This window comes from Corvus brachyrhynchos, unplaced genomic scaffold (genome assembly GCF_000691975.1).
Source record: "Corvus brachyrhynchos isolate BGI_N302 unplaced genomic scaffold, ASM69197v1 scaffold425, whole genome shotgun sequence".
Lineage (NCBI taxonomy): Eukaryota > Metazoa > Chordata > Aves > Passeriformes > Corvidae > Corvus > Corvus brachyrhynchos.
This window is the reverse complement of record NW_008237896.1, coordinates 233490-259331: the sequence shown is the minus strand read 5'-3', so window position 1 is coordinate 259331 and position 25842 is coordinate 233490. Positions and strand designations below refer to the sequence as shown.

Below are 25842 nucleotides of genomic sequence, written 5' to 3'. Positions count from 1 at the left end.
AGGGCGCCCCGTGGGCTTTGCGCTGCGAGCCCGGAGCTGGGGCCGAGGGGACTGCTCGCCTTTGGGCTTTGGCATCGCTTTGGACCGGGACATCCTGTGGCCCTCGGGTGGGTCTCTGGGATAGGCGGGCCCACCGCATTTTCTCGGTGCAGTTTTGGCTCGGTTCCGAGGCGTCCGGTTTTCTTGTGTTTCACTTGTTTCGGGATTAAATCTGCGTATTCCTCTCTTGTTTGAGATCTGCCGTGGGGTGCAAAGAGTGCTTGCAGGCCTCTAGGGGCCTATAGTGCCCTTAAGTCACTGAATTAGCTGTGGTTTGGATATCTTGTCTTGAATCCTTGCTTAGTGCAACCCAGAGGAGGATCACCAATTTCTGAATCGAGGCCTTAAGTCCAGAAGAAGAGCTGATCTTGATTCAAGCCACAGTGATGGAGATAACTCTTTCTTAAGTAAACTCTTCCAATGGTTAACTACTTTTTGCTATGGTCATAGCATCATTTACTGTGAGCACTGAGGTTGAAAAATTATTGTTATGATGCTGGCTTGCAGAGTTATCCCTGTTGAGTCTGAAGAAATTGTGGATTTTAAAGTAAGAAATAAAAATCTGTTTTCTAAGCTAGTTTACAGCACCTTAGCTGAAAAAGCTGTAGTGTTTGACTGGTGAATGGCAAAATCAGGAAAAAAACCTTGCTGGCGTGTTACAAATTATGTATAAGTGGTGTTACCCTTCGCAGTCTTCCATTTTGCATCCACAGGTTGCGTGCTTTGCCATACCATTCTGGGAGGATGTTTAGCTCATCACTTACTGAAACAACAGAATAAGTATACTTACTAGGTTTCAAAACTCTTTCTTCTCAAGGTGCAGGGTGCAGCTGCATACTGCTGCATTCGTCCCAAGTTTAGTATATGGTGAAGATCTGTGACCTTGCATTGATATGGAGCCTCCTACAAAGTGTGACTCTTTCCATGTTTAGGTTTTGCTGAAATTGTTTCCAGTGGTGTACATTGTGTCAGAACATCAATGCAAATATTCAGCTAACACTTAATAGTGGTTGTCAAGATGATCAGTGTGTGTACGCATCCAGTTTTCCAGATTAGTTTGGTACAGAAGAAGTTTAGAGATACTTGATCAGTGGAGTTTGCTGAAAGACAGTTCTGCTACCTAAAAAAAAAAAAAGCACACAATGACAAACCCCAAACCCTGTCCCACAAAAAATGTAGCCCTCTAGGTCCTTGTGCTGTTATTGTAGTCTGGTTTTAAAATACTGTGATAGCGCAGATAAAAATGGAAAAGATTGTTTTTGAGTTGCCATCAGTCTGGGACTTTTCAGGTTGCTGTGCCCGTACTCCAGGAGATGCAATGGGAGACGTGGAACTGCTGGTCTGTCCTGCAGCAGCTTCAACAAAGGATGAATTTGTGATGTCATTGTGGAGTCAGACCACTGTGGGTAGGATGTAATTTTATGTCTGGGTTTCTCCTGACAGGGGATGTTTGTGATCACTTAAGGTCTGCCCACAAGTGAAATTTAGGGGGCTCAACTTAATTTTGTATTAATTACTTAGAGGGTACCACTGATACCTTGTCATAAGCTTATTAAGCTACAGCAGAATGTGCCTAGAAAGAAGCTGAATTTATCTGGGCTTAAGTTTGATTTTGGGAAATAGCTGACATAAGGAGAGCTTAAATGTTTTAGTTTGCCATCCTGTGAGTACAGCTGAGGCAGGGACCTGGAAGGTGCTCTGTTTTGCTGTGGAAATTACAGTGGGTGTCAGGCAAACTGTGAACCAAATTAGTAAATTTCCTATGCTTTGACCTGTCTGAATGCTGTTTTATTACATGTAAACTTGTGCTGCTGTGTGCAGTTTTCCCGTAGCTCTTACAAGGAATGATGGTGGATGACACAATTTCCTTGAAGATCCCTATTTTCAAGCAGGGAAATAGTACTGTTGTCCAGGATAACAAAACAAAGAAACTGTTGAAGCCTCAATAATGGGTTGACTGCAACTTTATATTGTACAGGCGTGAATGCTTTGTACATTCACTTTGGGAAAAACACATCTGTTGTGGAGTGCCCCATGTACCCAAACAGCCAGGTAGAACAACTAAGGGGGGGGTATTTGAGGCTGTGCTGTCATAAATAGGAAGGACATCAAAGCATCCCATCTGCCAGTGCCCAGCAGCTGTTGGCTTTCTGAAGTTTTTGAAGATGGTGCATTGAGTGCAATTAGATACGGTTAAGAAGAGGAGGAAGTGTTTTTCTTAAACAGAGACTCAAAGCTGTAACAACAGGTCAAGAAACTTTGAGATCTTTGTCTTTAAATTGAGTCTGAGCAAAAGAATTACATTTCTGAGGAAGTGCAGCTAAGCAGCTGTTCTGTCACTGCAGAACATGAAAATCTGTGCAGTATGGAGTGCCAAGGATAGTCCGTATGTTATGTGTTAGGTGGATGTGGCCTGTGCGCTTCTTGCCCACTTGCCAATCAGATGTGTTACTGGAGTCAAAGAGGAGGATAGGATGAAGTGGGCATGTATTAACCAGAATTTAAATGCTTGAATACTCTGGTCAGTATTTAGACATCAGTATTTATATCTCGTTGGTAATTAGACTGTAAGGTAGTAATTGCTTCTGAATTGTTACTTGAGAATCCCTTAAACATGTAGATTATCTAATTCTGTCAAGTTAATAGTTTTTCCATAATAGCTTTTATATAGATTGCCAGGAGAAATCCATAGTGGACAACTAAACAACTATTTATATTGCTTGTGAAATAGCAGAAGGGATTTGAAGAATTTCTTTAATACAATTACTACATTTGGCTTATTTGTTAGTATGCTACTAGTAATAGTATCATAATGTTCAAAACGACAGGTCCTCAAAGTTTAAACTATTAATAAGTCTGTCACCGTGAATCTTGTTTTTTACACTGAAACCATTGTTCATGTATTTGTCAAGAAGTTTTTCTTAAGTGGTTACTCAGTGAATTCCTAATGTTAGCTTTAAGACTTTGATGCTGGTACTCAGATTGTGCTTGAGCAAGGGTGCAGTGTTTACTAGAAAATTGATCTAATTTTAGAAAGTATTCTGCTGTGTTTTATGGTTTACACAGACCAGGTAGTTTATGATCAAAGTGTCTGTCAAAATAATTGAGTACTAAATTTGGCTTTTTAAATAGATTGGTTTTAATGGATGTATTTTTAGAAAAGTGCCAGGATTGGTGTGTTTGATCTGTTTCTGTAGTCTCTATAATGGTACTGTTACTGCTGGCTTTACTAAAGAGCTGATTTATGATAGTCATCAGTTGACTACCTCTGGGGATTGCAGCTTGACAGTCTTTGAATGTGATTTAGTGCTACAAAACGATATATGATTTGAGTTATATTATCAAATCCTTCATTAATCTGTTACATAAGCTTGAAGACTGGTATTACGTGCCATTCGCTTCTGCAGCTAATGATCCTTGTGCTGTGCTTAAGGATGATTTCTGCAAACTTCCAATTACCGCCCCCCCTGCTTATGTCTTTATAACTATTAATATTATGTGGGTTTTTTGGAAAGTTGGTAACTTCCATTCACCCAGAAGTTCTATTACTGAATTGTTAGAGAACAATTCACAAAACAGTGGATTACTGATTTTTAGATGGTATTTTTTATAGATTTCTCTTTCTTAAGTATAATGCATGATTCTGCTAGGCTAAAGGATGTCTGCATTGTTTTCAGGCTAGGACTAGTGTAGTATAGTTATATCACTGATGTAACATTGGATACTGGCCACTTATTTCTTGCTATGCTGGAGGGTAGGTTTTGTCTTAGAAGTTTTTGGTCATTATTATGACTGCATTTGGTTTTAACAAGCTCGTAGGAGGGTTTGTTCAGTAGTGTCCTCCATCCATTCACCATCTCATATGATCATGTGGGTTTTCTTTAAGGTGTTAAAATAAGTTTGTTGTGTCAGTCCCAACTTGAAGTGATTTGAAAACTGATACGGCCTCACCATCCTTGTAGGACAATTTGACTTGTTTTGAATGGTAGGCTGAAGCTCTGAACTCTATTCTGAACTCTTTTTTTCCCATGCAGTCTTGGTCCTAAGGGTTCCAAAAAGCACAGCCTCTTTCATTGGTTTTGTTTTCTTTGCAGCTGGCTTTGATCACGATTGTTACCTTGTTTAGTCTACGGAGGGTACCACATGGGAGAGGGAACTGGTAAGAATAGAAGCATCACTGCTCTGGAGGTGTAGGGGGGTGTTCAGGGAAGGGCTGTTATTTGTGAAGCAAGCTGTCAGTAGAGCAAAGGTGTCCTCAGCTCAGTGCCCTACTTGCTCTCAAATTGTGCTTCATAGCCTGTCAGAGCATAGTATGCTACTCTAGGTAAGTTTTAAAAAGGTTGGGAGATACTAGTGTTGTCCCTGTATTGATGTGATTTCTCTTAAAACTGGCTAGAGTTTATATTGCTACTTTAGTACTGTGTCCGGGTAATGTGGGATTGCTGTGGTCAAGGAGTAAAATCTAGGGTAATTTTGCATTTGAAAAATGCCTATGTAATGATCTGATCTGAATTTTGTATCCCTTTCTGGTGGCTTCATGTTTGCTGTGTGGGTAGTGCATGTATCTTTAAAATGCTAGACCTGTAGTAATGTTCTTAATCTTGAGTTTCTTCCTATTTTTCCTGCATTCTCACTAGTAATAAAGATTCCAGTGTTACATACGTGGTTCTGTCTCCATGGTAGTTGTACAAAAGGAGCTAAGTGTAGGACTTCTCCCTGAATTTTCTGCTTAATAGTTCACATTTCTGCCAATTACATCTAGCTTTCTCCCCAGTAGAAATTCTGATAACTGTATCAATAAAGTAAATAAAATATATTTCAGTAAAAGGGAGAATTTCTGTTGAGGTAAAAAGCTGCCACTTTAAATTCTCCTTCAGAGTAAAAATTTCTCACTTCCAGAATTATTCCATTGTATGTGTTTGGTATTGTATATTGATACTTGTTTTTAAGCAAAAGTGTGTTATAAAAACTTCTAATGATAACTCATTCTGTTTCAGACACTGCTCCAGTATGCTGGCAGTCGGGGTGCATCGGAACATATTTTACCTTTTTTGGAAGTGTATCGAATCTCCATCCAAAGCTTTGCTAATGCAAGACCTTACTTGACTACAGAATGTGAAGATGTTCTTTTGGTACTTGGCAGGCTAGTGCTGTAAGTTTTAAGTTGGTATATTAATTTTTTTTTGTTTAAAAAAGGACTGCACTTTATAAATTAAAGGGCAAGCTGTTGAAATAGTTTATTGCTTAATTTGACAACTATATTTGCTATTTATCATCTAGTAAATGTCTTTGGTACATTTTTAATCATACCACAAAAATGTATTTGAGCATTTAATTAATTAACATGGACAAGTTCTAAGGCTTTGTTCTTCTGTATTTGGATAATCATGTAGGTATTAGGAAGGTTCTGCTCTTTCTGTTCATTCTTAAAACATTCTGCAAGTATTTTCTGTAGAAGAAACTTAGTGTAGTGCTCATTAAACAGAAGCTTCAATATTAGACCTTCATGCATGGATTAAGAAACCTGTATCCCTTGCTCTGCAGTTGCAGCTTTGTGTGTTCTGTCCCCTTTAGTGCAGGGGCATTCTGAACGTGCCCCTTATTGAAAAGGACATGCTGATTCGTGTTCATGGCAGTCTGAGTTGAGCTATAAGATTGCAAAGCAGACTAGACATGACTTAAAGCACAGCAATTCATGAAACAGAATAGAGAACTGTTTTACAGTCCATCAGCTGAGTTGGGATAACTTGTAGTTCCTCAAAGTCTGTCTTAAGTGCAAAGCAGCTTTTTGTAATTGAAGAGTGTAGCCTGAGGGCTTTCATGTACACTGGAGTATAATCAGTATAACCTGAGAAGGATAAGGTGATGTGCTGGTCATTCCTTGCTAGTGAGGTTTCATTTCAGGAGGGAGGGTGAAGATCTAGAATGTTGAATATGAAGATAATCATAGAATAAGAGTGATTCTATGACTGTTCCTGTTTTTTGGGTTGTTTTTGTTGCCAGTCTCTTGTTTTGTGGTCTGAACTCAGGTATTCTCTTTAAGAACAACTTTAGCAGTGAACTCCTTGGTCAAATGCTTAATTTTGTGATGGACTGACTTGAAATATAAATGAAAGCTCAGAACTAGGTATCTCCAAATGATGCCTGGAATTATTTTCTTTTTAATTGTGAGAAATACGTGAACCAGGAGTGGTTTTGGGTTTTTTGAAAGCATGTGAAATCAGGAGAAGTGTGTCTTAAGTTTGTACTATGGAAACCTAAGACTTTAGCTGCTAAATCATTTACCTGGTAGGTAATACACATTTTTGGCAAAGTATCTTTATTGTTTTTGCAAACTGTCCTCTTAAGGATAGAATACTGTTGTCTTTCTCATGTTATCATTAATTAGCTTGTGTATTTGATTGTTTCCTATTTACGTAATATGAAAAGTTTGTCTGTTAGTGTCTGTTTGCAACAAGGCATCTCTACTTGGAATATTTTCTATATATTTTTGCCACTGTTAGATACGTTGGGATGTAAATCCCACTTCTGTATCAAAATTGCTTTTCTCTTTTTGAGAAATATCAGAATATTTTGCTTTTGCTAGTATGGTTTCTTCCAGCTTTCAGTGTGAGGAGTTTGTTGTAGCTTGTATATTCAGAAAACCTTGTGTTAGAGGACAGTAGAAAAGCTGACTTGCTGGAATCTCTTCTTTCTTGTAACTATTACATTTGAAAGGAATCTAAAGAATGAGAAATACAAGGACTGAGATGGAAGATAGGGTGAGGTAGATGGCATAACTGAATTAACTCTCCCACATTTTTCTTTTTCATAAGTTTCCAAGGGAGTGAGAGAGAAGTTAGAGCAGGGAATTAAAGATAAAAATTGAGGCTTCATGGGGGAGGAAGACTGTTACCTAGTTAGGGACACGAAGGCATACTGTTCCCATGTAATTGTGATTTTTGGGGAGACAGTTGGGTTGTCATACACACTGTGTTTTCAGACTTGATCCTCAGTTGGAAGTGAAATGAGCAAACTTGCTGTTTCAAAGCAGAAGTGCTCTACTTCATATTGAAATCCTCCTTCCCTTCCAACATTCTTCCTGAGAAGAGGAAAAGAACTTCCTGCTCCTGGCATCCTTCTCAGCAGGGTGAGCCAGTAACAGCAAAACTCGGTATACTGTGCTTTTCCCTGCTGCATGCTGAGGTCCTTTGTGTGTTCACAGTACAGCTGACATGATGTAGGGACTGTACCTCCCATAAGAAACATGATGCTCATGCATTGTGAGATATTGTTGGTCCACTGCCTAACATTAGGAAACAAAAGGAGAGCTTGGAGTGGTGGCTCTTGTAGATCACAGATGTGACAAACGATTGGAGGTGGGGGGTGGGGGGGAAACAGGAATGTTCTTTTTGACCATGGCCATGAAGTGATACCTGCTTTGCTTAAGTGGAACTTGGACAGGTTATCCTCACAGCCCCAAAGAACAGTGCATTCCCCTCACCAAAGGTATTGCCTCTGTAGAAGAATTAATAAAGAATTAGCCATATCAGAGATGTCTTTCACTGACCATTAGTTAGCTGGCTATCCTTGTGAATCTCAGGAGACCCTTGAAGCTGGTTGTTCACTCAAACTTCTGCAAGTGCTTTATTTCTGAGGCTGCTGTGAGGGGAAGTGTCATGTTACCATCAGTATGAAAATTTTACTTCCATCTGAAAATGGTTTATATGATACTAAGATTAATATATTAAAGTTCAAAAAGAAGAAATACTTAGTCATAAGTCATGTTGTGTTTGCCATTAACTATGATTTGACTGCTTTTCACTCTCTCCTGTGTGCTGCGATGGCACTGAACTGAAAGGGAGCTTACCATTTCTACAACTTTGAGAAGGTGCTTGTATGGTTTTTTTCAATTATAAAAAGAGAAAGGAGATTTGAATGCCATCTGGTTTAAGTAGCAAAACTGTATTGAATCAGTAAGACCAGTCTGCCTCAAGCTTGGAGCTCTCTCACCTATTGGTTGTGCCTATGGAATCTAACTGGTGTTGCTTCCAGGAAGAGTGTGCTTCCTTCCCACAGCACTCTGTGAGCAGGCACACGTAACACCTAGCTTTATGTCTAATAAAGCAGTTCTCATCCCTAATACAGCCCAATACACTGTTGCAGTTTGATTCACTAGCTTGCATTTACCCCTCTGCTGTCTATCATTAAGAGCTAATTCAACTCCTAATAAGCACGGGATAATTCCTGGCAACAAGTGAACAATCCCTGCTGATAATCCAATGTCTAATGAGTCATCTTTCTGTCTCTAAGAAGATTAGAATAGGAAAAGTGTTCTAATACAATCTAAAGATGAACACAGTTCTCAAAGTTTTTAAAATTTAATTTTAAAACTTTCTGTGAATGAGGTATAAAGTGATTACAGAAAAATTGTATGCAAATAATATGTTGAATTTTGCATAGAGTTATTAGTTCCAAAATAAAGAAATTCATGTCTAGGACACCTCTTCCTAAAAGATATTTTGAAATTGAGGTTGAAATTTCAAAAAAGATATTTTGAAATATTATTCAGATGAATAATATTTTTTTCTAATAATGTAAAAATTCAAGCACCCATTACAGTTTATTTGCAAAAATTGTGATTAAAGTTCGGAATTGAGTTTTTTATAGGTAGGCATTGTGGTGGTACTGGTAGAGTAGGGTTAGAAAGGCTTGACTTCATGATGTGATCCTGGTGTTTTGATTTGTGGCCTAGCCATGACATGTAAACTTCATTTAGTTGCATTACAATAAAGAGGGAAATGTGATTTCAGTGACAGGTGTGTTTTAAAGTATTGTATAATACGGACCAAAAGAAAGAATTAAGCTAAACAGTCTGTTGTCCCTCTTGGCAGTAGGGAAGGCTGTCTAGTTTTTATGCAGCTATGTGTTTGAATCAATTCTTACAAAAAAACTTAGTTAATTGATTTAGAATTCTAATTATTTTTCTGCCAAGGAAATTGTGATTGGAATATCTTGGGTATTACTTTTACAATTGTGCTCTAAGTTGTTTTACGTGGTGGCTTATATATCTGGAGCTCCAGACTTCTTTTGGAGTGGCTTCCAGACCAGAGTGCTCTGTGTTGGGATCCTGAGGAAGACTTGAGGACTTGCAGCAAAAGAACTTTTGCCTTTTGGTTCAGATTAGTCCTGTGTTACTACAACAGACAATTCTGGAGGCATGAATTAAATCTTCTTGTCTTGCTAGACTACCTCACTCTGTATATACAATGCTTTGAAACTAATTGCAGATTTTTTCACTGTACAAGTAGCAATTTAATGCTTAAGTTTAGAAAAATGATGTTTAAAAGCTTGCTTTGTCATTTTGTTCAATGATATTATAGCATATTATATCCAATATCATATATATGAAAAAGCAATGTTCTAGAAAAAGTTATGCTAGGAATTGAAAGTGGACATAGGTAGGATTGATTGACTAAGTCTGAAAGTGAGGCATGCATCAAAAGACTTTACAAAAGCACATTGACCATGAAGTTTGCAAATGTGTTACTGGGTGTAGAGTCTTTGTGTGACATGGATGAAAATGGGACACATGCTTAGGGATTTTTTTAGTTGGTTGGTTTGTTGTTGGTTTTTTGTTTGGGATTTTTTGTTAGTTTTCTTGCTGTTGTTTTGTTGGTGAGGGTTTTTTTTGTTTGGTTTGGGTTTTTTATGTTAAAATAGATTTCAGGTGTTTTGTAAAGTTGGTTTTGATAGCGTATTAGCAACTACCTGGGTCTAAACATTTGGGCTGGTGAATTAACTGCCAAGCTGGAGTACAAGGCAAAACAAAGTCGTGATTATTTTATTAAGTTGAAACCTATGACAGTTGGAATATCTGGTGGTTCTGTTGCCTGCTTTTTCATCATCAGCAGTCTCATGCCTAATGATGTGAATAATGATGGAATGACAGTGGTGAAGGCTGTTGTATTTTTTGCCAATCTAATAAAAGTGCTTAGAGCTTTTGCAGGTCTAAACCTCTGTTTCAAGGAACCAGGATTGGGAGTGAACTCAAACTTGGGAAATGTGAAAAGGATGGCCAGATACTTATTCAGTGTTCATCCATTTGGTCTTGTTGATGTACACGACTGCTGAATCTGGTTAAAAACTGAGTAGGCATAGCATTTGGTTGGTAACTGTTCAATGCATTTATCAGAAGTCAGGAGGAAGATGGACATTGTTTTTGAGTACTAAGCAAATCTGAAACTCATGTTTGCTTTATGGTCATCTCTTCTACTTCCCTAAGCTCAGTTCTCCTGTGTGTCTGTCTGTCTATCTAATCTATCTACCATAAGACCGAATGTGTTGCCCTGTCATTCTTTTATTTAATATTTGAGAGAGGATGTTTTGAAGAAAAATTAGCAAGAGTTGAAACTATCTAACAGTGTAGATGTAGCTTATAGCAGTGATTCAGTGATTTTTTTATAGGTGGTGTCCTAGATTAGTTTTCTTTCCTTATATTGTTGTGATTTATGAAAACACTTCTGCTGTGTGTAAGTCTTGTGTATCTCTAGAACAGTGTGTCACGGTTAACACTTTTAGTTTGTCTGGGTCTAATTGTTCAGTAGGGTTTTAGGCAATCCACGTGTCCCTTACAAGGTTGGATAGGTCCTGTTTGAGAACAGTATAGGCAGCAGTCCTGCCATGGCAGGTCGCTGTTTGTGCTGTAGGTATTGGAATGCTCCCACAGTTGGTATCAAAGGCTCATAAGGTGTTTCTTGGTGCAGATGCTTCTCCTGACATAATTTGTCCAGATCCATTTTTGTGCTGATGCATGTGTCTTCTGTCAAGCTGTTTTTCAGTTTTACTTTCTTATATAAAGTGCTGAAATGTTGTTAGGTGAAGCTGGCTTTCATTCTCCCTCGAGGCAGAGACCATGCTGGACTCCAGTGAGCTTTATTTAGAATGGTTATTAGGTTTCCTTTGAGAAGAAAGAACAGAAATTCTGTGATGCAATGTTCCTGAGCCACATGGAATGTATTATCTTGTATGATAAGAGTAGCTACAATCTAAAATTAGTGAGCTTGTGTGTAGTAAAAAGGAGTTCCATATGATGAATCATGCCTGATTTACAGGCTGTTTCCAGGCCTTTAATTGATTTGCAGAATTGAACATGTTTCAGTGTTACTGTCATTGCTTATCTGAATACTATGTGTCACAAATGTTATTTAATGTAACAAGAGAATGTGTTCAGGTAGCTTGTTTACTTGCCTTTTGCTTTTCCAGGAGTTGTTTTGAGCTACTGCTTTCAATTCCTGAAAGTGAATTGCCACATGAGGTGTGGTTAGGATTCCATCAATCCATTCAGGTAAGTGTTCTGAATTTCTTTTTTCCAATTTACATATTTAAAAAAAAAAGGCTGCATTTGTATTCCTTCTCTTCTACCCTTCCCCTGAGTTCCATTTGTCCTGCATTGCTGTTACCTAGGCAGCAAGAATTTCTGAGCAGCAAAAGACTAACTGCGGCAACTGCATTGGGAGTCTTAAGGCCCAACAGCATATTTATAACCACACAGTTGATGGCAACTTAAGCAAGAGAACCTTAGTAAGTCTTGATCTAATGATTTGTGTGAGAGACAGAGTTAAATGAAGTGATTTAACAGCTCTGAAGCATTACTTTGATGATAACAGAGCTATTGTGGAGGTCTGAGTGGGAGGTAAATGTCTACCTGATTTGAGAGGGATGGAAATGGTAGGACAGGTCTTTAGTCCAGGTGGTTCTTAGAAGTGTTTCTTTGGAGGTGGTGCTAAAATAAGTTCATACTACTACATTCCTACACTCAAATCAAGATGGCTAATGTAGAATGTGTAGGAAGAAGAGATGTTTTCTGGGTTTTAGTCTGGAGGTAGTACCTAGGTGTCTGCAAGAACTGGCGTTCCTCATGGAGGTGAAAGACAGGAGTGGTATTGCTGTATTCATATTGATGGGCCCTTCCAGGACCAGGGACTTCTCTGTTTCTGCTATTGCCTGTTCTGGCTTTAACTGACTGGTGAAGTTGGAAGCTAATCTCAGTTATAAGTTACTGAAGTGAAGACTTTAGCAGGAAATAGTTGGAAGTGAATTTAGACCTTGCAGCTGTCTTTATCACAAGACCTCATACCCGTTTGACTGGGGATTTTCTCAGTCTCTGAGGCTTCAATGCTGCTGCATTAGCTCTGAAGATGCTAGTTCTGAGCTTCTACTTTTGTTTTGCCTGCAGTCAAGGAAACAGGAGGTGTGAAAACTTTTCAGTAGACTGAAGATGAATAAACCTGTCACTTTAAACTGAGAGAAGCAATGTAGTAGAGCTTTGTTGTCCTGCTAGTAGTGGAAGAGAGAGAGATAGTCTGTGCTTGTGTGATTCCAGGTGTGGAGAAAATTCCTTTTCCTGAAATACCATGGAATATTTATTATCATGGGAACCCTAAAAACAGTTGGGTGTGGCATGTAACTGGTAATAGAAAGAAATGTGGTAGGTAGAGTTTAAATCCTGTGGCCTTAGTGGTGTCAAGGATTTGTCCTTTATTTTGAGTGCGTAAGTCCTGTGACTTCTTTAGTGACTGTAACAGAACACAATGGACATTGCAGCACTTCAGAGCCAGGTTTGAAGGTGTATCAGTTTGTTTTGACAATGCCCAGCTATGCCGTCTGTTTGGCTATTGGCCAAAGGCTGGGTCTGTGCTCTCAACCTGTTCGTTTGTGGGGATGCCACAGATAAGAGTGGTCAGCCACAGTTTCATCTTTTGTATTAGGGCTGGTGCAAGACGTTGAAACTTATTGTTTCCAAAGTAGCTCTTCTTTAATTTACTAATACAGTCATTGTAGGGTAAAGAGGAGTGAATCAGAATCAGAGTATTAGGTTGAAAGTACCTCAAGGACAGCTTTGTCCAGCCTTTCTTGGACAAAGGCGGGGTCTAGACGAGATAGCCCATCACCCTGCCCAGCTAAATCTTTAAATTGTCCAATGTTGGAGAATACACTACTTCCGTGGGGAGATTATTCCAGTGGCTGAATCTTCTCATTGTGAAAAATTTTCCTTGGTTGTCCAATCAGAATTTCCCCAGGAGTAACTTGTACCCATTACCCCATGTCTTTTCCATGTGAATTCTTGTAAAAAGGGGATATCTGTCATTTTTTGTAGCTACCCCTTAAATACTGGAACATGGTGATAAGGTCTCCCTTAAGCCTTGTGATCTTATCATACACTAAAAGGCATATATATTTGTAACTGAGATGGCCTAGACATGAAACAAGATGTTCTCTTATATTCAGAATATGGGAGGGCATATACAGGCTTTTTTTATTATAGCAGAGTTACAGTGCAGCTCTAAAAGTTGCTAGCTTTTAACTGGAGGGATCTGCAGGGAGAATTCTTGTTACCAAGTTTAGTAATTTCTATGATGTAACATAGGATTTTGAAGCGAGTGATTTCCAGGATTTTGAAGCGAGTGATCGAACTTTGATACTTCTGTCAATAGAGAGCAGGTTTTTAGTCCGATGAGATGGCTCTATTTATGCTGAATACGTTGGAAGGGAACTGTTAAATTCCAGTGGTAGTGGTAGAACAGTGTGATGTCCCACTCTTAAGAGGGACAGAGCATCCAAGATTCATAAATGCTTGTGGCCTTAAAGATCTACAGAAGTCAGAGGATGCACAAAAACTCACAAAGTTTTATTAGTAAATTACATGCTCGGCATGGAAATTGGTATGTTAGTCCTTGACCTACAGTATAAGCACACAGCAGTGGAGGTTGGATAAAGGGCTAAGCTAAGAAGGAAGAGAGAGAACAAGAGAGAAAAAGAGATCACCAGTCCTGGTTCCACTGTTGGTCCAGCTGATGGGATGTCCAGGATCCTGGAGCTCCCACCCAGGCTTATTTGGGGTACCTTTTCATAGATAGGTTTTCCTGCCCTGAAGACAGGTTTCTCACTTTGTATGCAAATTAGCTATGCAGTCATGTGCAGTCCAGTTTTTCAGACCCCTCTGAAAATGGGTCAGAGCTTCAGGGGTCTTGGGTGGTCTTGTTCCCCCTGCTCCATCCATCCCCACTTCTCAATCTCATTCCTGAACTTGTGCTGGATTGTATTGTGCTTATCTCCAGGAACAAGAACAAAGATGTTTTTCACGGAAAAGTGCTGACCTACGTCCACATGGCCCCTTCTCCAGCTACATTTTGTTCTTTCTCACAGTGTGTTAGTACGAACAATCCTTGTGTGTTATTACCAGCAATCCTTGGTTAGGTCCTCAGCATCTCATTATTGATGTTTGAGACATACAGATGAGCCCTTATCTTCTGGGGTTCTGCAAAGAGTGGTGCAAGCTCAGATCTCTCATGTCAACTTTTAGAACTAGGGAAAATTTAAGATGTGCTGCTGCCAGGAGTAGTAATATATACTTGGCTTTTGTAGTGACTTTTTGAAGCTACATCTTCCAGGTTTAGCATGCATCTAATGCTCCTCATCGTTCAGATAGTGAACTGGTTAAACATGGTGGTTTTCTGAAACCTTGCTGAAGAGGTTTGTGGACTTTCACAAACAGGTGTTTCTAATAAGATTTTGAAGTAGCACTCTGGCAGAAATATGAGAATGAGAACCCTTGTCCCCTGCCTGGGAATACAGTAGGAACCCACTTGTCACCACAGAAGGAGGATGTTAGTCATATGGAGGGCAATAGAGACCTTCAGATAGGAATCACTTACCAGCTGTCTTGTAGGTTTAAAGCCTGTGTGTGACCATGTTAATGTGCAGATCTCTCTCTGCATCCAGTAGGAAAGCACCTCAGAATAGTATGTTAGCACATGCCCAAGACTGATGGATATAAACGTGCTTATTGCTTTCCTAACAAAACGGATAAGTGTGGCTTCTGAGGACTATAACCCCTAATATGGGAGGTATTTTTCAGATCTGCCTGCAGTAATTGTTGCTCTGTAACAATCTACGCAGATAATGGGAGTCAGTGAAACTTCAAATAAATTTTCATCCCAGGAATGTGAAAGGTGAGTGAGGGCTTGCATTTCAAAGCACCAAGGTATGTGGACTGTCCTAGACCTGAAAGTGGAGTGTCACTGATGTCCAGCTTATATACAAAATGCTGGCAAAATCTTTATTTGGTGTCTGAACCTGTTTGTTCTGTTACCATAAATAACAGCAGTTATGTCCTGCAGTCACCCATGAGTAGTTTTCCTTATCCCTAAGCAAGATCAGCGGAAGCTTGGCAAAATGAAAACAAGATATGAGATTGTATGGCAGGAGTCTCAGCATGGATTTATACAGTGGCAGCAAGCAAAGGGGTGCAGACACAAGTGGGGAAATGCTGTAAAATATGAGTGAAAGGATTGGGGCAGAATTACAACAGGGCTCTTGATACAAGTAAACTGTTAACCTGAGGGAGGAGCTCAGTGGAGAGGTACTGTGTGGATTGATATAATCTAGTCAGGTGAAGAAGGTAAAACTATGCATTCAAAGATGTCTTTAGTGGGAGTAGGGATGTGTCATTCTGGGTATTGAATGTGGGTTGTGGAACAGGGTTCCCTTCAAGCCTTAAAAAGAGCATCAATGCTTTATTTAGAAAAACTGTGAGTTTAGTGTGAGCATAAGCCAAAAACTTTTGTGAAGCTGTGGTAGATGCTGATCACTTTAAACTGTCAGGACTGAAAAGTCCTGATGTCTTCAGTAAACTGTTTCAAGGCTTGTCTTTTCTTTTGAACTTTGTCCATAGGCTCTTACTGTATTATTCTTTCCTAACTTCATCTAGAATGAGATGTTTTATGTCCTGCTCTTTAGAACCTGTTTATGGTGTTGTCCTAACTTAATGAGATATGTATACGTAAATGTTGCATTAGATTTCTTCAAAGACTTTTGATGTATTCATAATAGATTTTTGCAAATATTCCCATTAATATTAGCTTTATATTCTTCAGCAGGTCCAATGAGGTTCAGCTAAGCACTGTAATGGAAGGGGAGTGTACTGACAATAGTTAGTTATTTATGCTACGTGTGTTGGTGAATTTTATATTTGGTATTTTGGTATTGACACCTTGAATCTCAAGCACAGTGCTGACGCAGCAAATCAGTTTGCTCGTATCAAAAGCCCCTTCTTTCTCATCTTTTAGGTACTTTCAGCCCTTAATACAGAGTTACTGAAATGTGAATGATCCTCATAATTGGACTGGGCTCTGCTGGCTGTGTACTATGTCCTGAAGCCCTCAGATTAGGGAACAGTTGCTATTGGGAAGACATTGTTTACGTTGGACATCTGGATTACTGAATGTCATAATCTGAGGGACAGTGGTATTGTCAGTAGCAGTACCTCACCTGTGTCCAGGTTGTATGATTTTTAAAAAAATTTTTTTGTCAGCCATGTCATTCCAGTAGTGATGGCAATAAGTGGGCTGCTCTGGCTGTTTCTGAGGCTGTGGCTTCTAGCTTCTCAGTGCTTTGATTCGTAGTTCCATCCCTTTCTAGGGTATAACACCCATGTTGAATACCTTTGCAGAGCTCAGTAAAGCTCATTGAGTTCAGTCTTCCAGGTGAAGTTTGAACACATAGGCTCTTAAATGCTGATGGGTTTTTGGAGTTAGTCTTTGACCTGATCTACACTTGAGACTGAGAGAGGTTAAGGCTGTAACGTTAGTGTGAGGGAAGAGAATGCATACTGGATGCTCTGGCAACCTGTTGTGTTGAAAAGACTTAGTGCTGTGTGACATGTAGTTGGGAAAGGCCTAAAGTAGAGGTTGTTAAAATGGGCTTCTATTGATTTTTTTTTTTTTTTTTTAGGTAAGATCCAGTATCTCTTCTAAATGCACACCTGTAGCTGTTTTCTTAATCATTCTCAAGACTGAAGATAAAATAATATCTATAGACTTCCCATAGGAAGTAACTGCCAGTTACAGAAACTGGGCTATGGTTACATATTTCATGGATGCAAAGTTAGAGCAGTTTGTTGTTTTTCAGTGATGTTTTTAAAGCTGTCCTGAGGCTACAACTTGAGTATCTTTTGGCAGTAGCATTGTATTAAGCATTGGGTGTCATTCACCTGGCTGATTCTATTGGCATGCCATTTAGCTCAGTGTAAACTGGGGAATTGATCATGCTTTAATTTTAAAAAGCAAAACAAAACAAAAAAAACCCCACTTCTTCCCTGAGGGTCTTTGTGATGAGTTTTGTGCACTGTTCCAGCTTGCACTGGAAGCAAAGACTTGAGAGGAGGAACAGCTGTGAGCCTAAGGATTGCTTAAGTGATGTTCTCAAACGCTTAAACACAGCCTGAAACCTTTGTGTGTCAATCTCTCAGTGCTGTTAGCTAAGAGCAGTTTGAGTTCTGGTCAAGAGCATGTGAAGTCACTTGCATCTTTAGGGTCCAGCTAAATTAAATGACTTAGCTTTGTGAGTAACATTTCAGGCTCAAAGCCAGAAATCAGTCATTGCAAGCAGCCTACTTGGCTATCTTTGCATCTGCCAATTAGCACTAGCTCCTCTACCAATACCAACACCTGATTTTTGAGGTAGTCTTACCAATAACTCACTCACTAGTTTTACTTTCTTTCTAATCATTTTTAGAAGTAGTGTGATCTTTAATGATTTCAGTTAGCAGGTTGCTATGCACTAACAGCTGGAACATAGTTACAACAGTTATCTAAAAATAAAATTAACTTTGGGGCAATATCTACAGAAAATCTTTGGTACTCCTATGGATGATGAGATTGTTAAAGTTATCAAAACTGCTTGATTGTTGCATTCGGCTATGAGACTTCTAATTTTATGGTTCTTAGAAGGTGGAAGTCTGCACTATAGTTCTGCATTTGGAAAGAACTCCTAATGTGTGCTCTTTTGCTCACTTCTGGTGTTAGTTTGTTTTTTTTCTTGCAGTTGCAAAAATACTCATGGTAGGGCAGAAGCACTGACTTCCACAAAGTGTGCTTTCAGACGTAGTGAAATTTCAGTGTGTTGAATCTGCGGCTCTCTGAAGCTTTCTGTTGTGGCAGAGTCATGAGGTCACTGGAAGAAAGCTCGGTTACTTTCTGAGCGAAGAGTGCTGATTCACCTCTTCACTCAGAGTAAGAGGGCTTTCTTAAATCAGGGTGCTCAGGATCCTGCCCCACCAAATGCTGTCTTTAAGAAATGGAAAATGCACAAACTGTCATTAGTCCTTTAAAAATCAGAATGTTTACATATGGAAACACTTCCCGCACACACACAGAATTTCACATGACTCCCTCGCTGGACAGCTCCAACTAACTTCTGGCAATATAGTGAAGATAAAGACAGCTCTAAGATTTTCCTTTTCACCCTCTCTTCTAAAGGTGGTGGTCTTTGCTGGACATGCATCACTATGGCAAATGAATTGTACAGGACAGTTGCAAACTAGGTGTTGTACTGCAGTGGAATTTCAAGTTTTCAGGAATCTCTTGATTATGCTCTGTTCGAGACTGTTCAACATAGCTAGCCTTGTTTGCAGTAAGAGCTCACTGTTGACCTATACTTAAATGGCAGACCCTAGAGACCTGTGATGCCAAACTGGAACCTAGCCACCAACCTGTTCTGATACTTGGGGTTGTACCATATGCAGCACTTGCATTTGCATGTGTTGAGCTTCACTGAGTACCTGTCAGCGATGTTCTGCAGCCTGTTGGATGTCTTAATGGCTGCCTGCCCAACAGTGTCAGCTGCTCTTCAGGTTCTGTCTCACCTGTGGGCTGGCAGAGAATGAATGTGCTTTGTCCCATTATTCAGACAATAAATGTGTTAAAAATACCAGCTCACTGTTGACCCTGAGAAGTGCTAGTGGGAGACAGCTGCCAGTTGGGTTTTGTAGTTTGTCACAAGCCTTTTAAGTCTGGCTTTTGAGCTGGTGTTTTCACCTGTATTTTGTCCACTTTTCCCTATTTTAACAATTTGGTTTCAAAGATACTATGGGAGATTGTCAGAAGCCTTGCCAAGTATGACTTATGTCATCTGTAGCTTATCACAACAGAAGGTAGTCAGATTGCTGGATGTAGTTTCCAGGAGAATTTGTCCCATGTTCTTTCTCGGGACAGGCTGACTGGCCTGTAGTTCCCCAGGATTTCTTACTCTTGGTGATTTCTTCAAGTTGCTAGAAAGCTTTCCCCAGTGACTATGACCTTACAGAGCCTTGTACTGGACTTGCAGTGATATCCATAATGTCCATCTACATCCTCGGCTTCTGTTTGATACCATGGATGCTAATGTGATTAAGATGTTCTCTGGCATGCTGGTTCATGCCTCTTCCCCACGTCCAGCTCTGCCCCTGTTGACAGGGACCAGGAAGGCCAGAGTGCATACCTTGACAGGAAAATTTGAGGCAAAGTTATAGAGTACCTCAGCCTCCCTAGTGTCTTCTGTTACTCGATGTCCTGTTTAGCTCTTCTCAAGCTTTTATTGGTCCATCCTTTTGTCGGCCAAGTGAAGAAAACCGGAGAGATCCACGTGTCTGTCAGCTTGGCCTCTAGAGCTTTGTGTTTCCTCAGAGTGTGGTATGATTCGTGTCCAGGTGTGCAAGCAGCAAGCGATAATAGTCTTAGAGCAAGCCTCGACAACTTCTCTGCAATATCCCACATCCAAGTCCCTGTCAAACACCAGACTTTATGAGACATGGAGGCTAATTGTGAAGATTAGCTGAAGATTGTGAATGTGTAGAAAGGACTTTAACAATGACAGCTGATAGCTTGGTTTGTTTCCTTTCCCCTTTGGCCTATTACAGTAAAGACTGGTTATAGCTGGAAATGCTGTTTGTTTAAAGGTGAGTCTGGACATTATGTTACTTTAATGTCCTGACTAGCATAGGAAGATTGGCCTAGCTATGGAATACAGTAATACCCATTTCTAGCATCAGGGGTACATTTGGGTGCTACCTTATCAGCTTACACAGAAACACAGAAAATACGCCGTACTTTTACTTGACTTCCCTATGCTGCTTCTGAGATCCCCTCCAGATACTTAACACCTTGTGCTGCAGAACACTACCCAGTGTTCTTGCTGTCCCTCTAAAATTTCACAATTCATTGTGTGCTAGATGAACAAGCAGTAAGTTGTCTGCTATAATGAGCTTTGTAGGAGTGTCTACATGTTTTTGTGGTCCCGTTTGGATTGTTGGAATATTCACTTGGTATTTGCTGGGAATGATTCTAACTTTGCCTGTATTCTCAGCTTAGTGAAAGAATGCCCTAAAGTTACGCACAGGCTCTCTAAAGAGGTTCATACACATAATTTTCTGTTGTAGAGACTGACAGACTGTCCAGAGAACAAAATGGATCTGTATAAACTTGCTGCTGGACATAGAGTTCAGTGGTGCTCTAGTACTTGAGTTTATTACATACAATACACAAATATGCTATGGGGTACTTGGAGCAGACACATGTAATCAGGGAGTGAGGAGAGAAGAACCCTGTGTTGACTATGATTCACTTTAATTTGGGATTTATTAAGTACCGTATCTGATAGGATGGTTTCATAGATAATCCAGAGGAGTCCTTCAAGAAACTTGAGAGAGTTGTGGATCAATGTATATGAACCCTTCACTGTAAGAATGTAGTTTTCCTGTCATGAGTCTTTTACTGTGAATAAAACCTCACTCCTTAGTGGGGAGATGCTTTGCCCAAGAGTTAAAATTCAAGTTCTCTTGTGCAGAGATTTGTGCAGTACAGTTTGCTGCGGTATTAGAAAGGAAATAGACTATTGTGTCAAAATAGTGAAGATGGTCTGAAATGACATCTGATATTGGATATTGCACATCAGTATCTGGTTTATTAAAAGACATCTAATCATTAAATGCAAAGATGCTCTTTCTTGTGAATGGTTAATGGAAAAATGTTGGTCATTTTCATAGCAGATTCCCTTGGCTGTAGAAGGTAACTCACAGACTTAAACATGTCTTGTGTGTTGCACTGTGGAAAGTGGTTCATTGGTGTCTTTCGATAGCCCATGATACAAAGTTCTTTGGTTATGCTCATGGAGCACTAGCTCCATTTAATTCTGATAATTCAGAACACAGAATTGATTCCAGTATATCTGAAGGATACAACAGAGGCTATCAAAAGTAAGCCTGAGGTTAAAGATTTTTAACAAATATGAACAGCTTGAAACTTAGCTCACTGGAACTAGGGGGCATTGCCCCGTATTGAACTTAAGATCTGCTGTGAGAAGCATTTTTACTGAAGGTGTAGACACAAATTGCTTACAGTTAGTTGGCTTTATTTGTCAGTGTTAGGAAATTCTGAAAGGTGATATTTTAGTTCTTTGAGTTCAAGTCATCCTACATCTGTTTTGCTACTAGGGACATGAAATGCCTGGAATTTGTTTGAAGCTGCTTTCTTTTCTGTGTTAGACTCTAGATTCTTCCCATGTGTAATGTCTTTTTTTAATTCCTCCTTTAGTCCTCAGATTTCCAGAATTCAAAGTGGTAGGGCCCTGATCACTCTGAGCAGTGTGCTGTGTATAGAGGTTTCGTGAGTGAACTTCACCTGGAGGCCTGCTGATTGTGGAGAGTCTCTGGATGAGGCTTCACAGCAACAAATCTGTTAGGATCAGAAACCCCTGGATCTTAGAGTAAATGCACTGGACATAGATTAGTTTCTAAGAAAATAGCATCTTCATATCCAGTAGAAGGATGTTTTCATCTTAATGATGAAATCTCCCATGGCATTCTCCAACTAGTGACTGATGTCTTTCATGATTCTCAAAGTGAATTGACCGGCTCATCTTTAGTGTTAATACTAAATGTACAATTTTAGACTCTTACCATTTTGTTACTTATTTTGAAAACTACTTTGTCTTCCTAGTTCTTCAATAGCATTATATGCTTTGATACAAAATCATCCTTTGTCTTTTATACAATTCTTGGTTTTTGTTTTTTTGGTTTTTTTTTTTTTTTTTATATACACACGTACATGGAGAAATGTAAAAATTGCAGAAGAGTTACAACTGCAGAATAAGCTTTTGGATTTAAGCCATTTCGGTCAACTCAGTAATCTGAAATGGGAAAGTTTTGCTGTAGGATTAGAGAAGTGAAAGTACATGGAACTACTAAAATCCCAATGAAAACTTGTCAAAGCAGTAATGACTGAGAGGAATAGTGTGAAAGTATTAGAATATAGTGAAATATTAGGATAGATAATATAAAATTACATTGGCTTTATTTTTAGCTAAGACTTTTAATGACTTTTTTTTTACATTTTATAGGATTCACATGATGCTTTACTGGAATTTGGGAATAACAACCTCCAAATATTGGTGGATATCACAAGGGAAGGGGTATGGAAAAATCCAGTTCTTCTTAAAGTTCTATCCCAGCAACCAGTAGAAACTGAGGAAGGTAAGAGCGTGTTTTTAGAGATGATGTGTGGTTGTTCAGAAATTACTTGGTGCAGTTTTGGTGAGTAAGCAGTGATTTGAAGTCAGAAAAGAGTTGCATTTTAAATTGTACTGTGCAGTAGTATTCATATATTGGTAAATAATAATTATTATGAAACTGTCTCACTGGCATTTTGAATAATACCACCAATGCATCTCTGCTTGGGCTGTACTATCCATCAATTTGAATATTTTGAAACTCCATTTAAGAATTATTTCTTTTTTCATCATAAAAATATAGAAAATTTTCTTCCTGAGGTGGTTTGTTTCTCATAACTGTGCTTTTAAATGTTTTCCTGAATGCTTTACAGGGAGGAATTGAGTATGTCCACACTTTTCAGAGGCTTAAAAGATTCATGTGGGACGGCAGTGTGGAGTATTATTAACTCTAGGCTGGGAAGCACTTTGTGTTTAGACTATGGAAATAAGATCTTGAATCAGAAACTTTTGGGAGGTGAGGAGAAGAAGGTGCTAGTGTCACTTTATGTAATATAGTCTTTTTAATGTCTTCTGTTAAATTCTTCCTTTACTCTGAATTTTTTTCCCATTTGTGCTACCATTAAGTGCTTGTAGGTATTTTATGTCTTTCATTAACAGTGCACTAGACTGCAGTTTACCTCTGGTAGTCTAAAGTTAAAAATAATATAGAAGGAAAGAAGAGTTTAAAATATTGTCTTAAAAATTAAAGGAGAACAAAAAGATACTGGAATTCCATCCACGGAACTGAATGGCATTAACAGCCTCCATAGGCAGGAGGATATGGCAGGCTGGAATTGGGTGCACTTACAAACCCAGTAAACATTTGAACTGTTGTTGTGGTTTAAACTCAGCTGGAAACATTAAGCCCCATTCAGCTCCCTTTTCCCCGATCCCTCTGGTGAGAGGGAGACAAAGGCAGAGTTGAAATAAGAACTTGAAAACAGCAATGAGATAAGAAAATGAACAGTGACAACAACAATACCAATAACAACAGTTTATAAAAGAAGGTGATTACATGCAAAAATGCTCTCTAAGAAACTCAGCAGGACCAAAGACCACACCACTGCACCTCTCAAGACAATTAAAAAGGCAGTGTCAGCACACCTTATGTCTTTTCCCCAAGCCCCGGACAATGAAAAAAGAAACAATGGTGGACAAATTATCCTCACTCATATTCCTTTCCCAAGCCTGAGACAATGAAAACAGTGATGGACAAACCTGTCTGGCAGGACTGGAGCCATCCCACCATTCCATTTCCTTTCTTCCCCTGGAAGAAAGGAACAAGAGTGGTGGCGGTTCCTCTGCACGTTCCCTTGTTCCTCCCCCCAAAGCCATGCCCCCTTCTTCCCAGAAGTGAGAATCCTTTACTTTTGCACCCCAGTGATGAAGTGGGAGTAATAGAATAATAGCCTAGGCTCATATGGTTCCAGGCTCTGCCCACCTCTCATCCTTGACCAAAGAAACTAAGACAACTGCAAACAGCATTTAATCCCGTCTCCAGCAGATCTTGAAAAGAATTGCATTCTGTACTAACATCTTGCCTTGGAGTTTTTCATTGGCAGTGGTGGTAGGCCATCCAGTTGAACAGTTACTGCTCTAAGTGTATTTCTGCTTAAAAGGACTTCCATTTCAAAATTGGCCCATATTCCTGGAAACTTCCATCTGTTGAAGAGTTCCTTACTTGAAAAGTTGTGTACCAGGAAGGGTTAAGGGTTAGCTGGCTTTGCAAACTCCTTTACATGCGGCAGGCCAAGAGCTGTTCTGTAGGACTGGAGTGAATTCCAGTAGGATTGATGTCCTTATATGCATCTGTGTGGACTCCATTATAGATTAATTTGCTTCTTACCCATGTGGCTCATTTTAGCAGCGCCTATATTATTGATTGCTGCTATGCATTTTTGTTTCAGCGTGGAATGACCTTTGATATAGGTCAGACTGCTTGTTGACTTCATCAGGAATAGGACAGAATAGTTTAAGTGCTTTGGCTTTAAATTTTGTTTGAAGTTTTTGCTGACAAACTGATTGTTTGACACATCTCTGACTGTGCTGAATTGGGCAGTATGTAGGTGTCCATTTCTGAGATCACTTGGCAACCTGAAACTATTGATTTCTTAGAGGTCATTATTTTGTACATATTTGTCTATTTAGCTAGATCTGAATAGATGCTCAGAAGAGTTGTCCTCATCCTCATTGGATGCAAGCAAAGGCAACAGGATACCTTTACCCACTGCTGGTTGTTCAGGGTGGCAGCGGTCAGGTCAACAAGAAGGGCACCAGGGTAATTAAAAGGAACTTCAAGGGTCTGGTTCAGTTGGTTGATGGGGCAGGAGTGCAGGTGGTGTTCTGTGGATACAATATTGCTGCTAGCAAGAATCTTTCTTGCTTCTTTCCAGTCCCGTGAGATACTTTTCTCTCTCAGAAGATATTAGCAGAGTTCTATAAACTATGAACACCTGCGACCTTGCAGAGCTTTGTTTATGGTACAGTAGAAAAAAATTTTGACAATGGATGTTTTAGGATTTTAGCCAATCGCCCCAGGGGGTGGCTGATCCTTTGTCCAATTAGACTATGAAGAAAAGAGTCTATAAAAGAGTTTGTAAAATAATTAAATAAATTAATCTTGCTGCACAATTCCTGCCTGCTGGATCTCTCTTCTCCTCCCTGCCACTGCGGGATATTGTAATAGTGTTCTGCTTGGTTTCTTTAGTAGCAGAGATGAATTATGAAAGCAACAGGAGAACCCATGTTATCAATGAATGGCTTAAGGGCTGGTGCCATCAGCAGAATTTTGGGTGTTTTGATCATGGGGCAAGTTTTATGCCACCTGGCCTGCTAGAATCGGATGAGTTCCATCTATATAACAAGGGCAAAAGGATTCTAGTCCATGAGTTGGCAGGGCTGACTGAGAGGGCTTTAAACTAAGTTTGAAGGGAGAACAGGATGAAACCAGGCTCTCCAGAGATGAGCCCAAGTGTGGTAAGCCAGAGTCAGGGTTGAATCAGCAGCACTGCTAAAGTGCATGTACACTAATGCATGCAGCATGGGTTTTGGAGGTTAGGATAATCTTCTTTCAGGTAATTTTCTCCTATTTGTTGCCTAAGAGATGGTAATGAGGATACTTACGAGAGACAAAAGAAGTGGCTAAGGTGAGGGGAAGGGTGCAGCTGGCTACAGTCTCTTAGCTCAGGGGCTTTCTCTTGGGAAGTGTGGAGATACCATGAGATTTTGGCTGAGAGGTGAGGGACTGGGCTCAGCTCTTAGCTTTCTCTTGCTCTCGGAACTGGAGGAGACAGCGCTGTTGCTGCCGGGGAGAATTTGCTGCCACCGTGGAGTTTTGTCCTTTACTACTTCTTCCTTACTGTGGGTGAGGCTTTGCTCCTAAGAGCAGCTGTTGAACTGGGACCTTATTAACACCCGATCTCACTGGAAAGGACCCTCACCATCTGCTCAGGTGCTTCA

General features: G+C 39.7%; 1 protein-coding gene across 1 annotated transcript in view; it reads left to right on the top strand.

Moving 5' to 3' along the window:
- Positions 1-5030: 5030 nt before the first annotated feature.
- RLF (rearranged L-myc fusion) overlaps positions 5031-25842 on the top strand; it is a gene marked incomplete at its 5' end in the record, with an annotated part of 57091 nt that continues 36279 nt past the window's right edge. Inside the window, 3 exon segments of the mRNA XM_017732907.1 lie at positions 5031-5191; positions 11284-11365; positions 22234-22366. Coding sequence (XP_017588396.1) covers positions 5031-5191; positions 11284-11365; positions 22234-22366 — 376 coding nt within the window.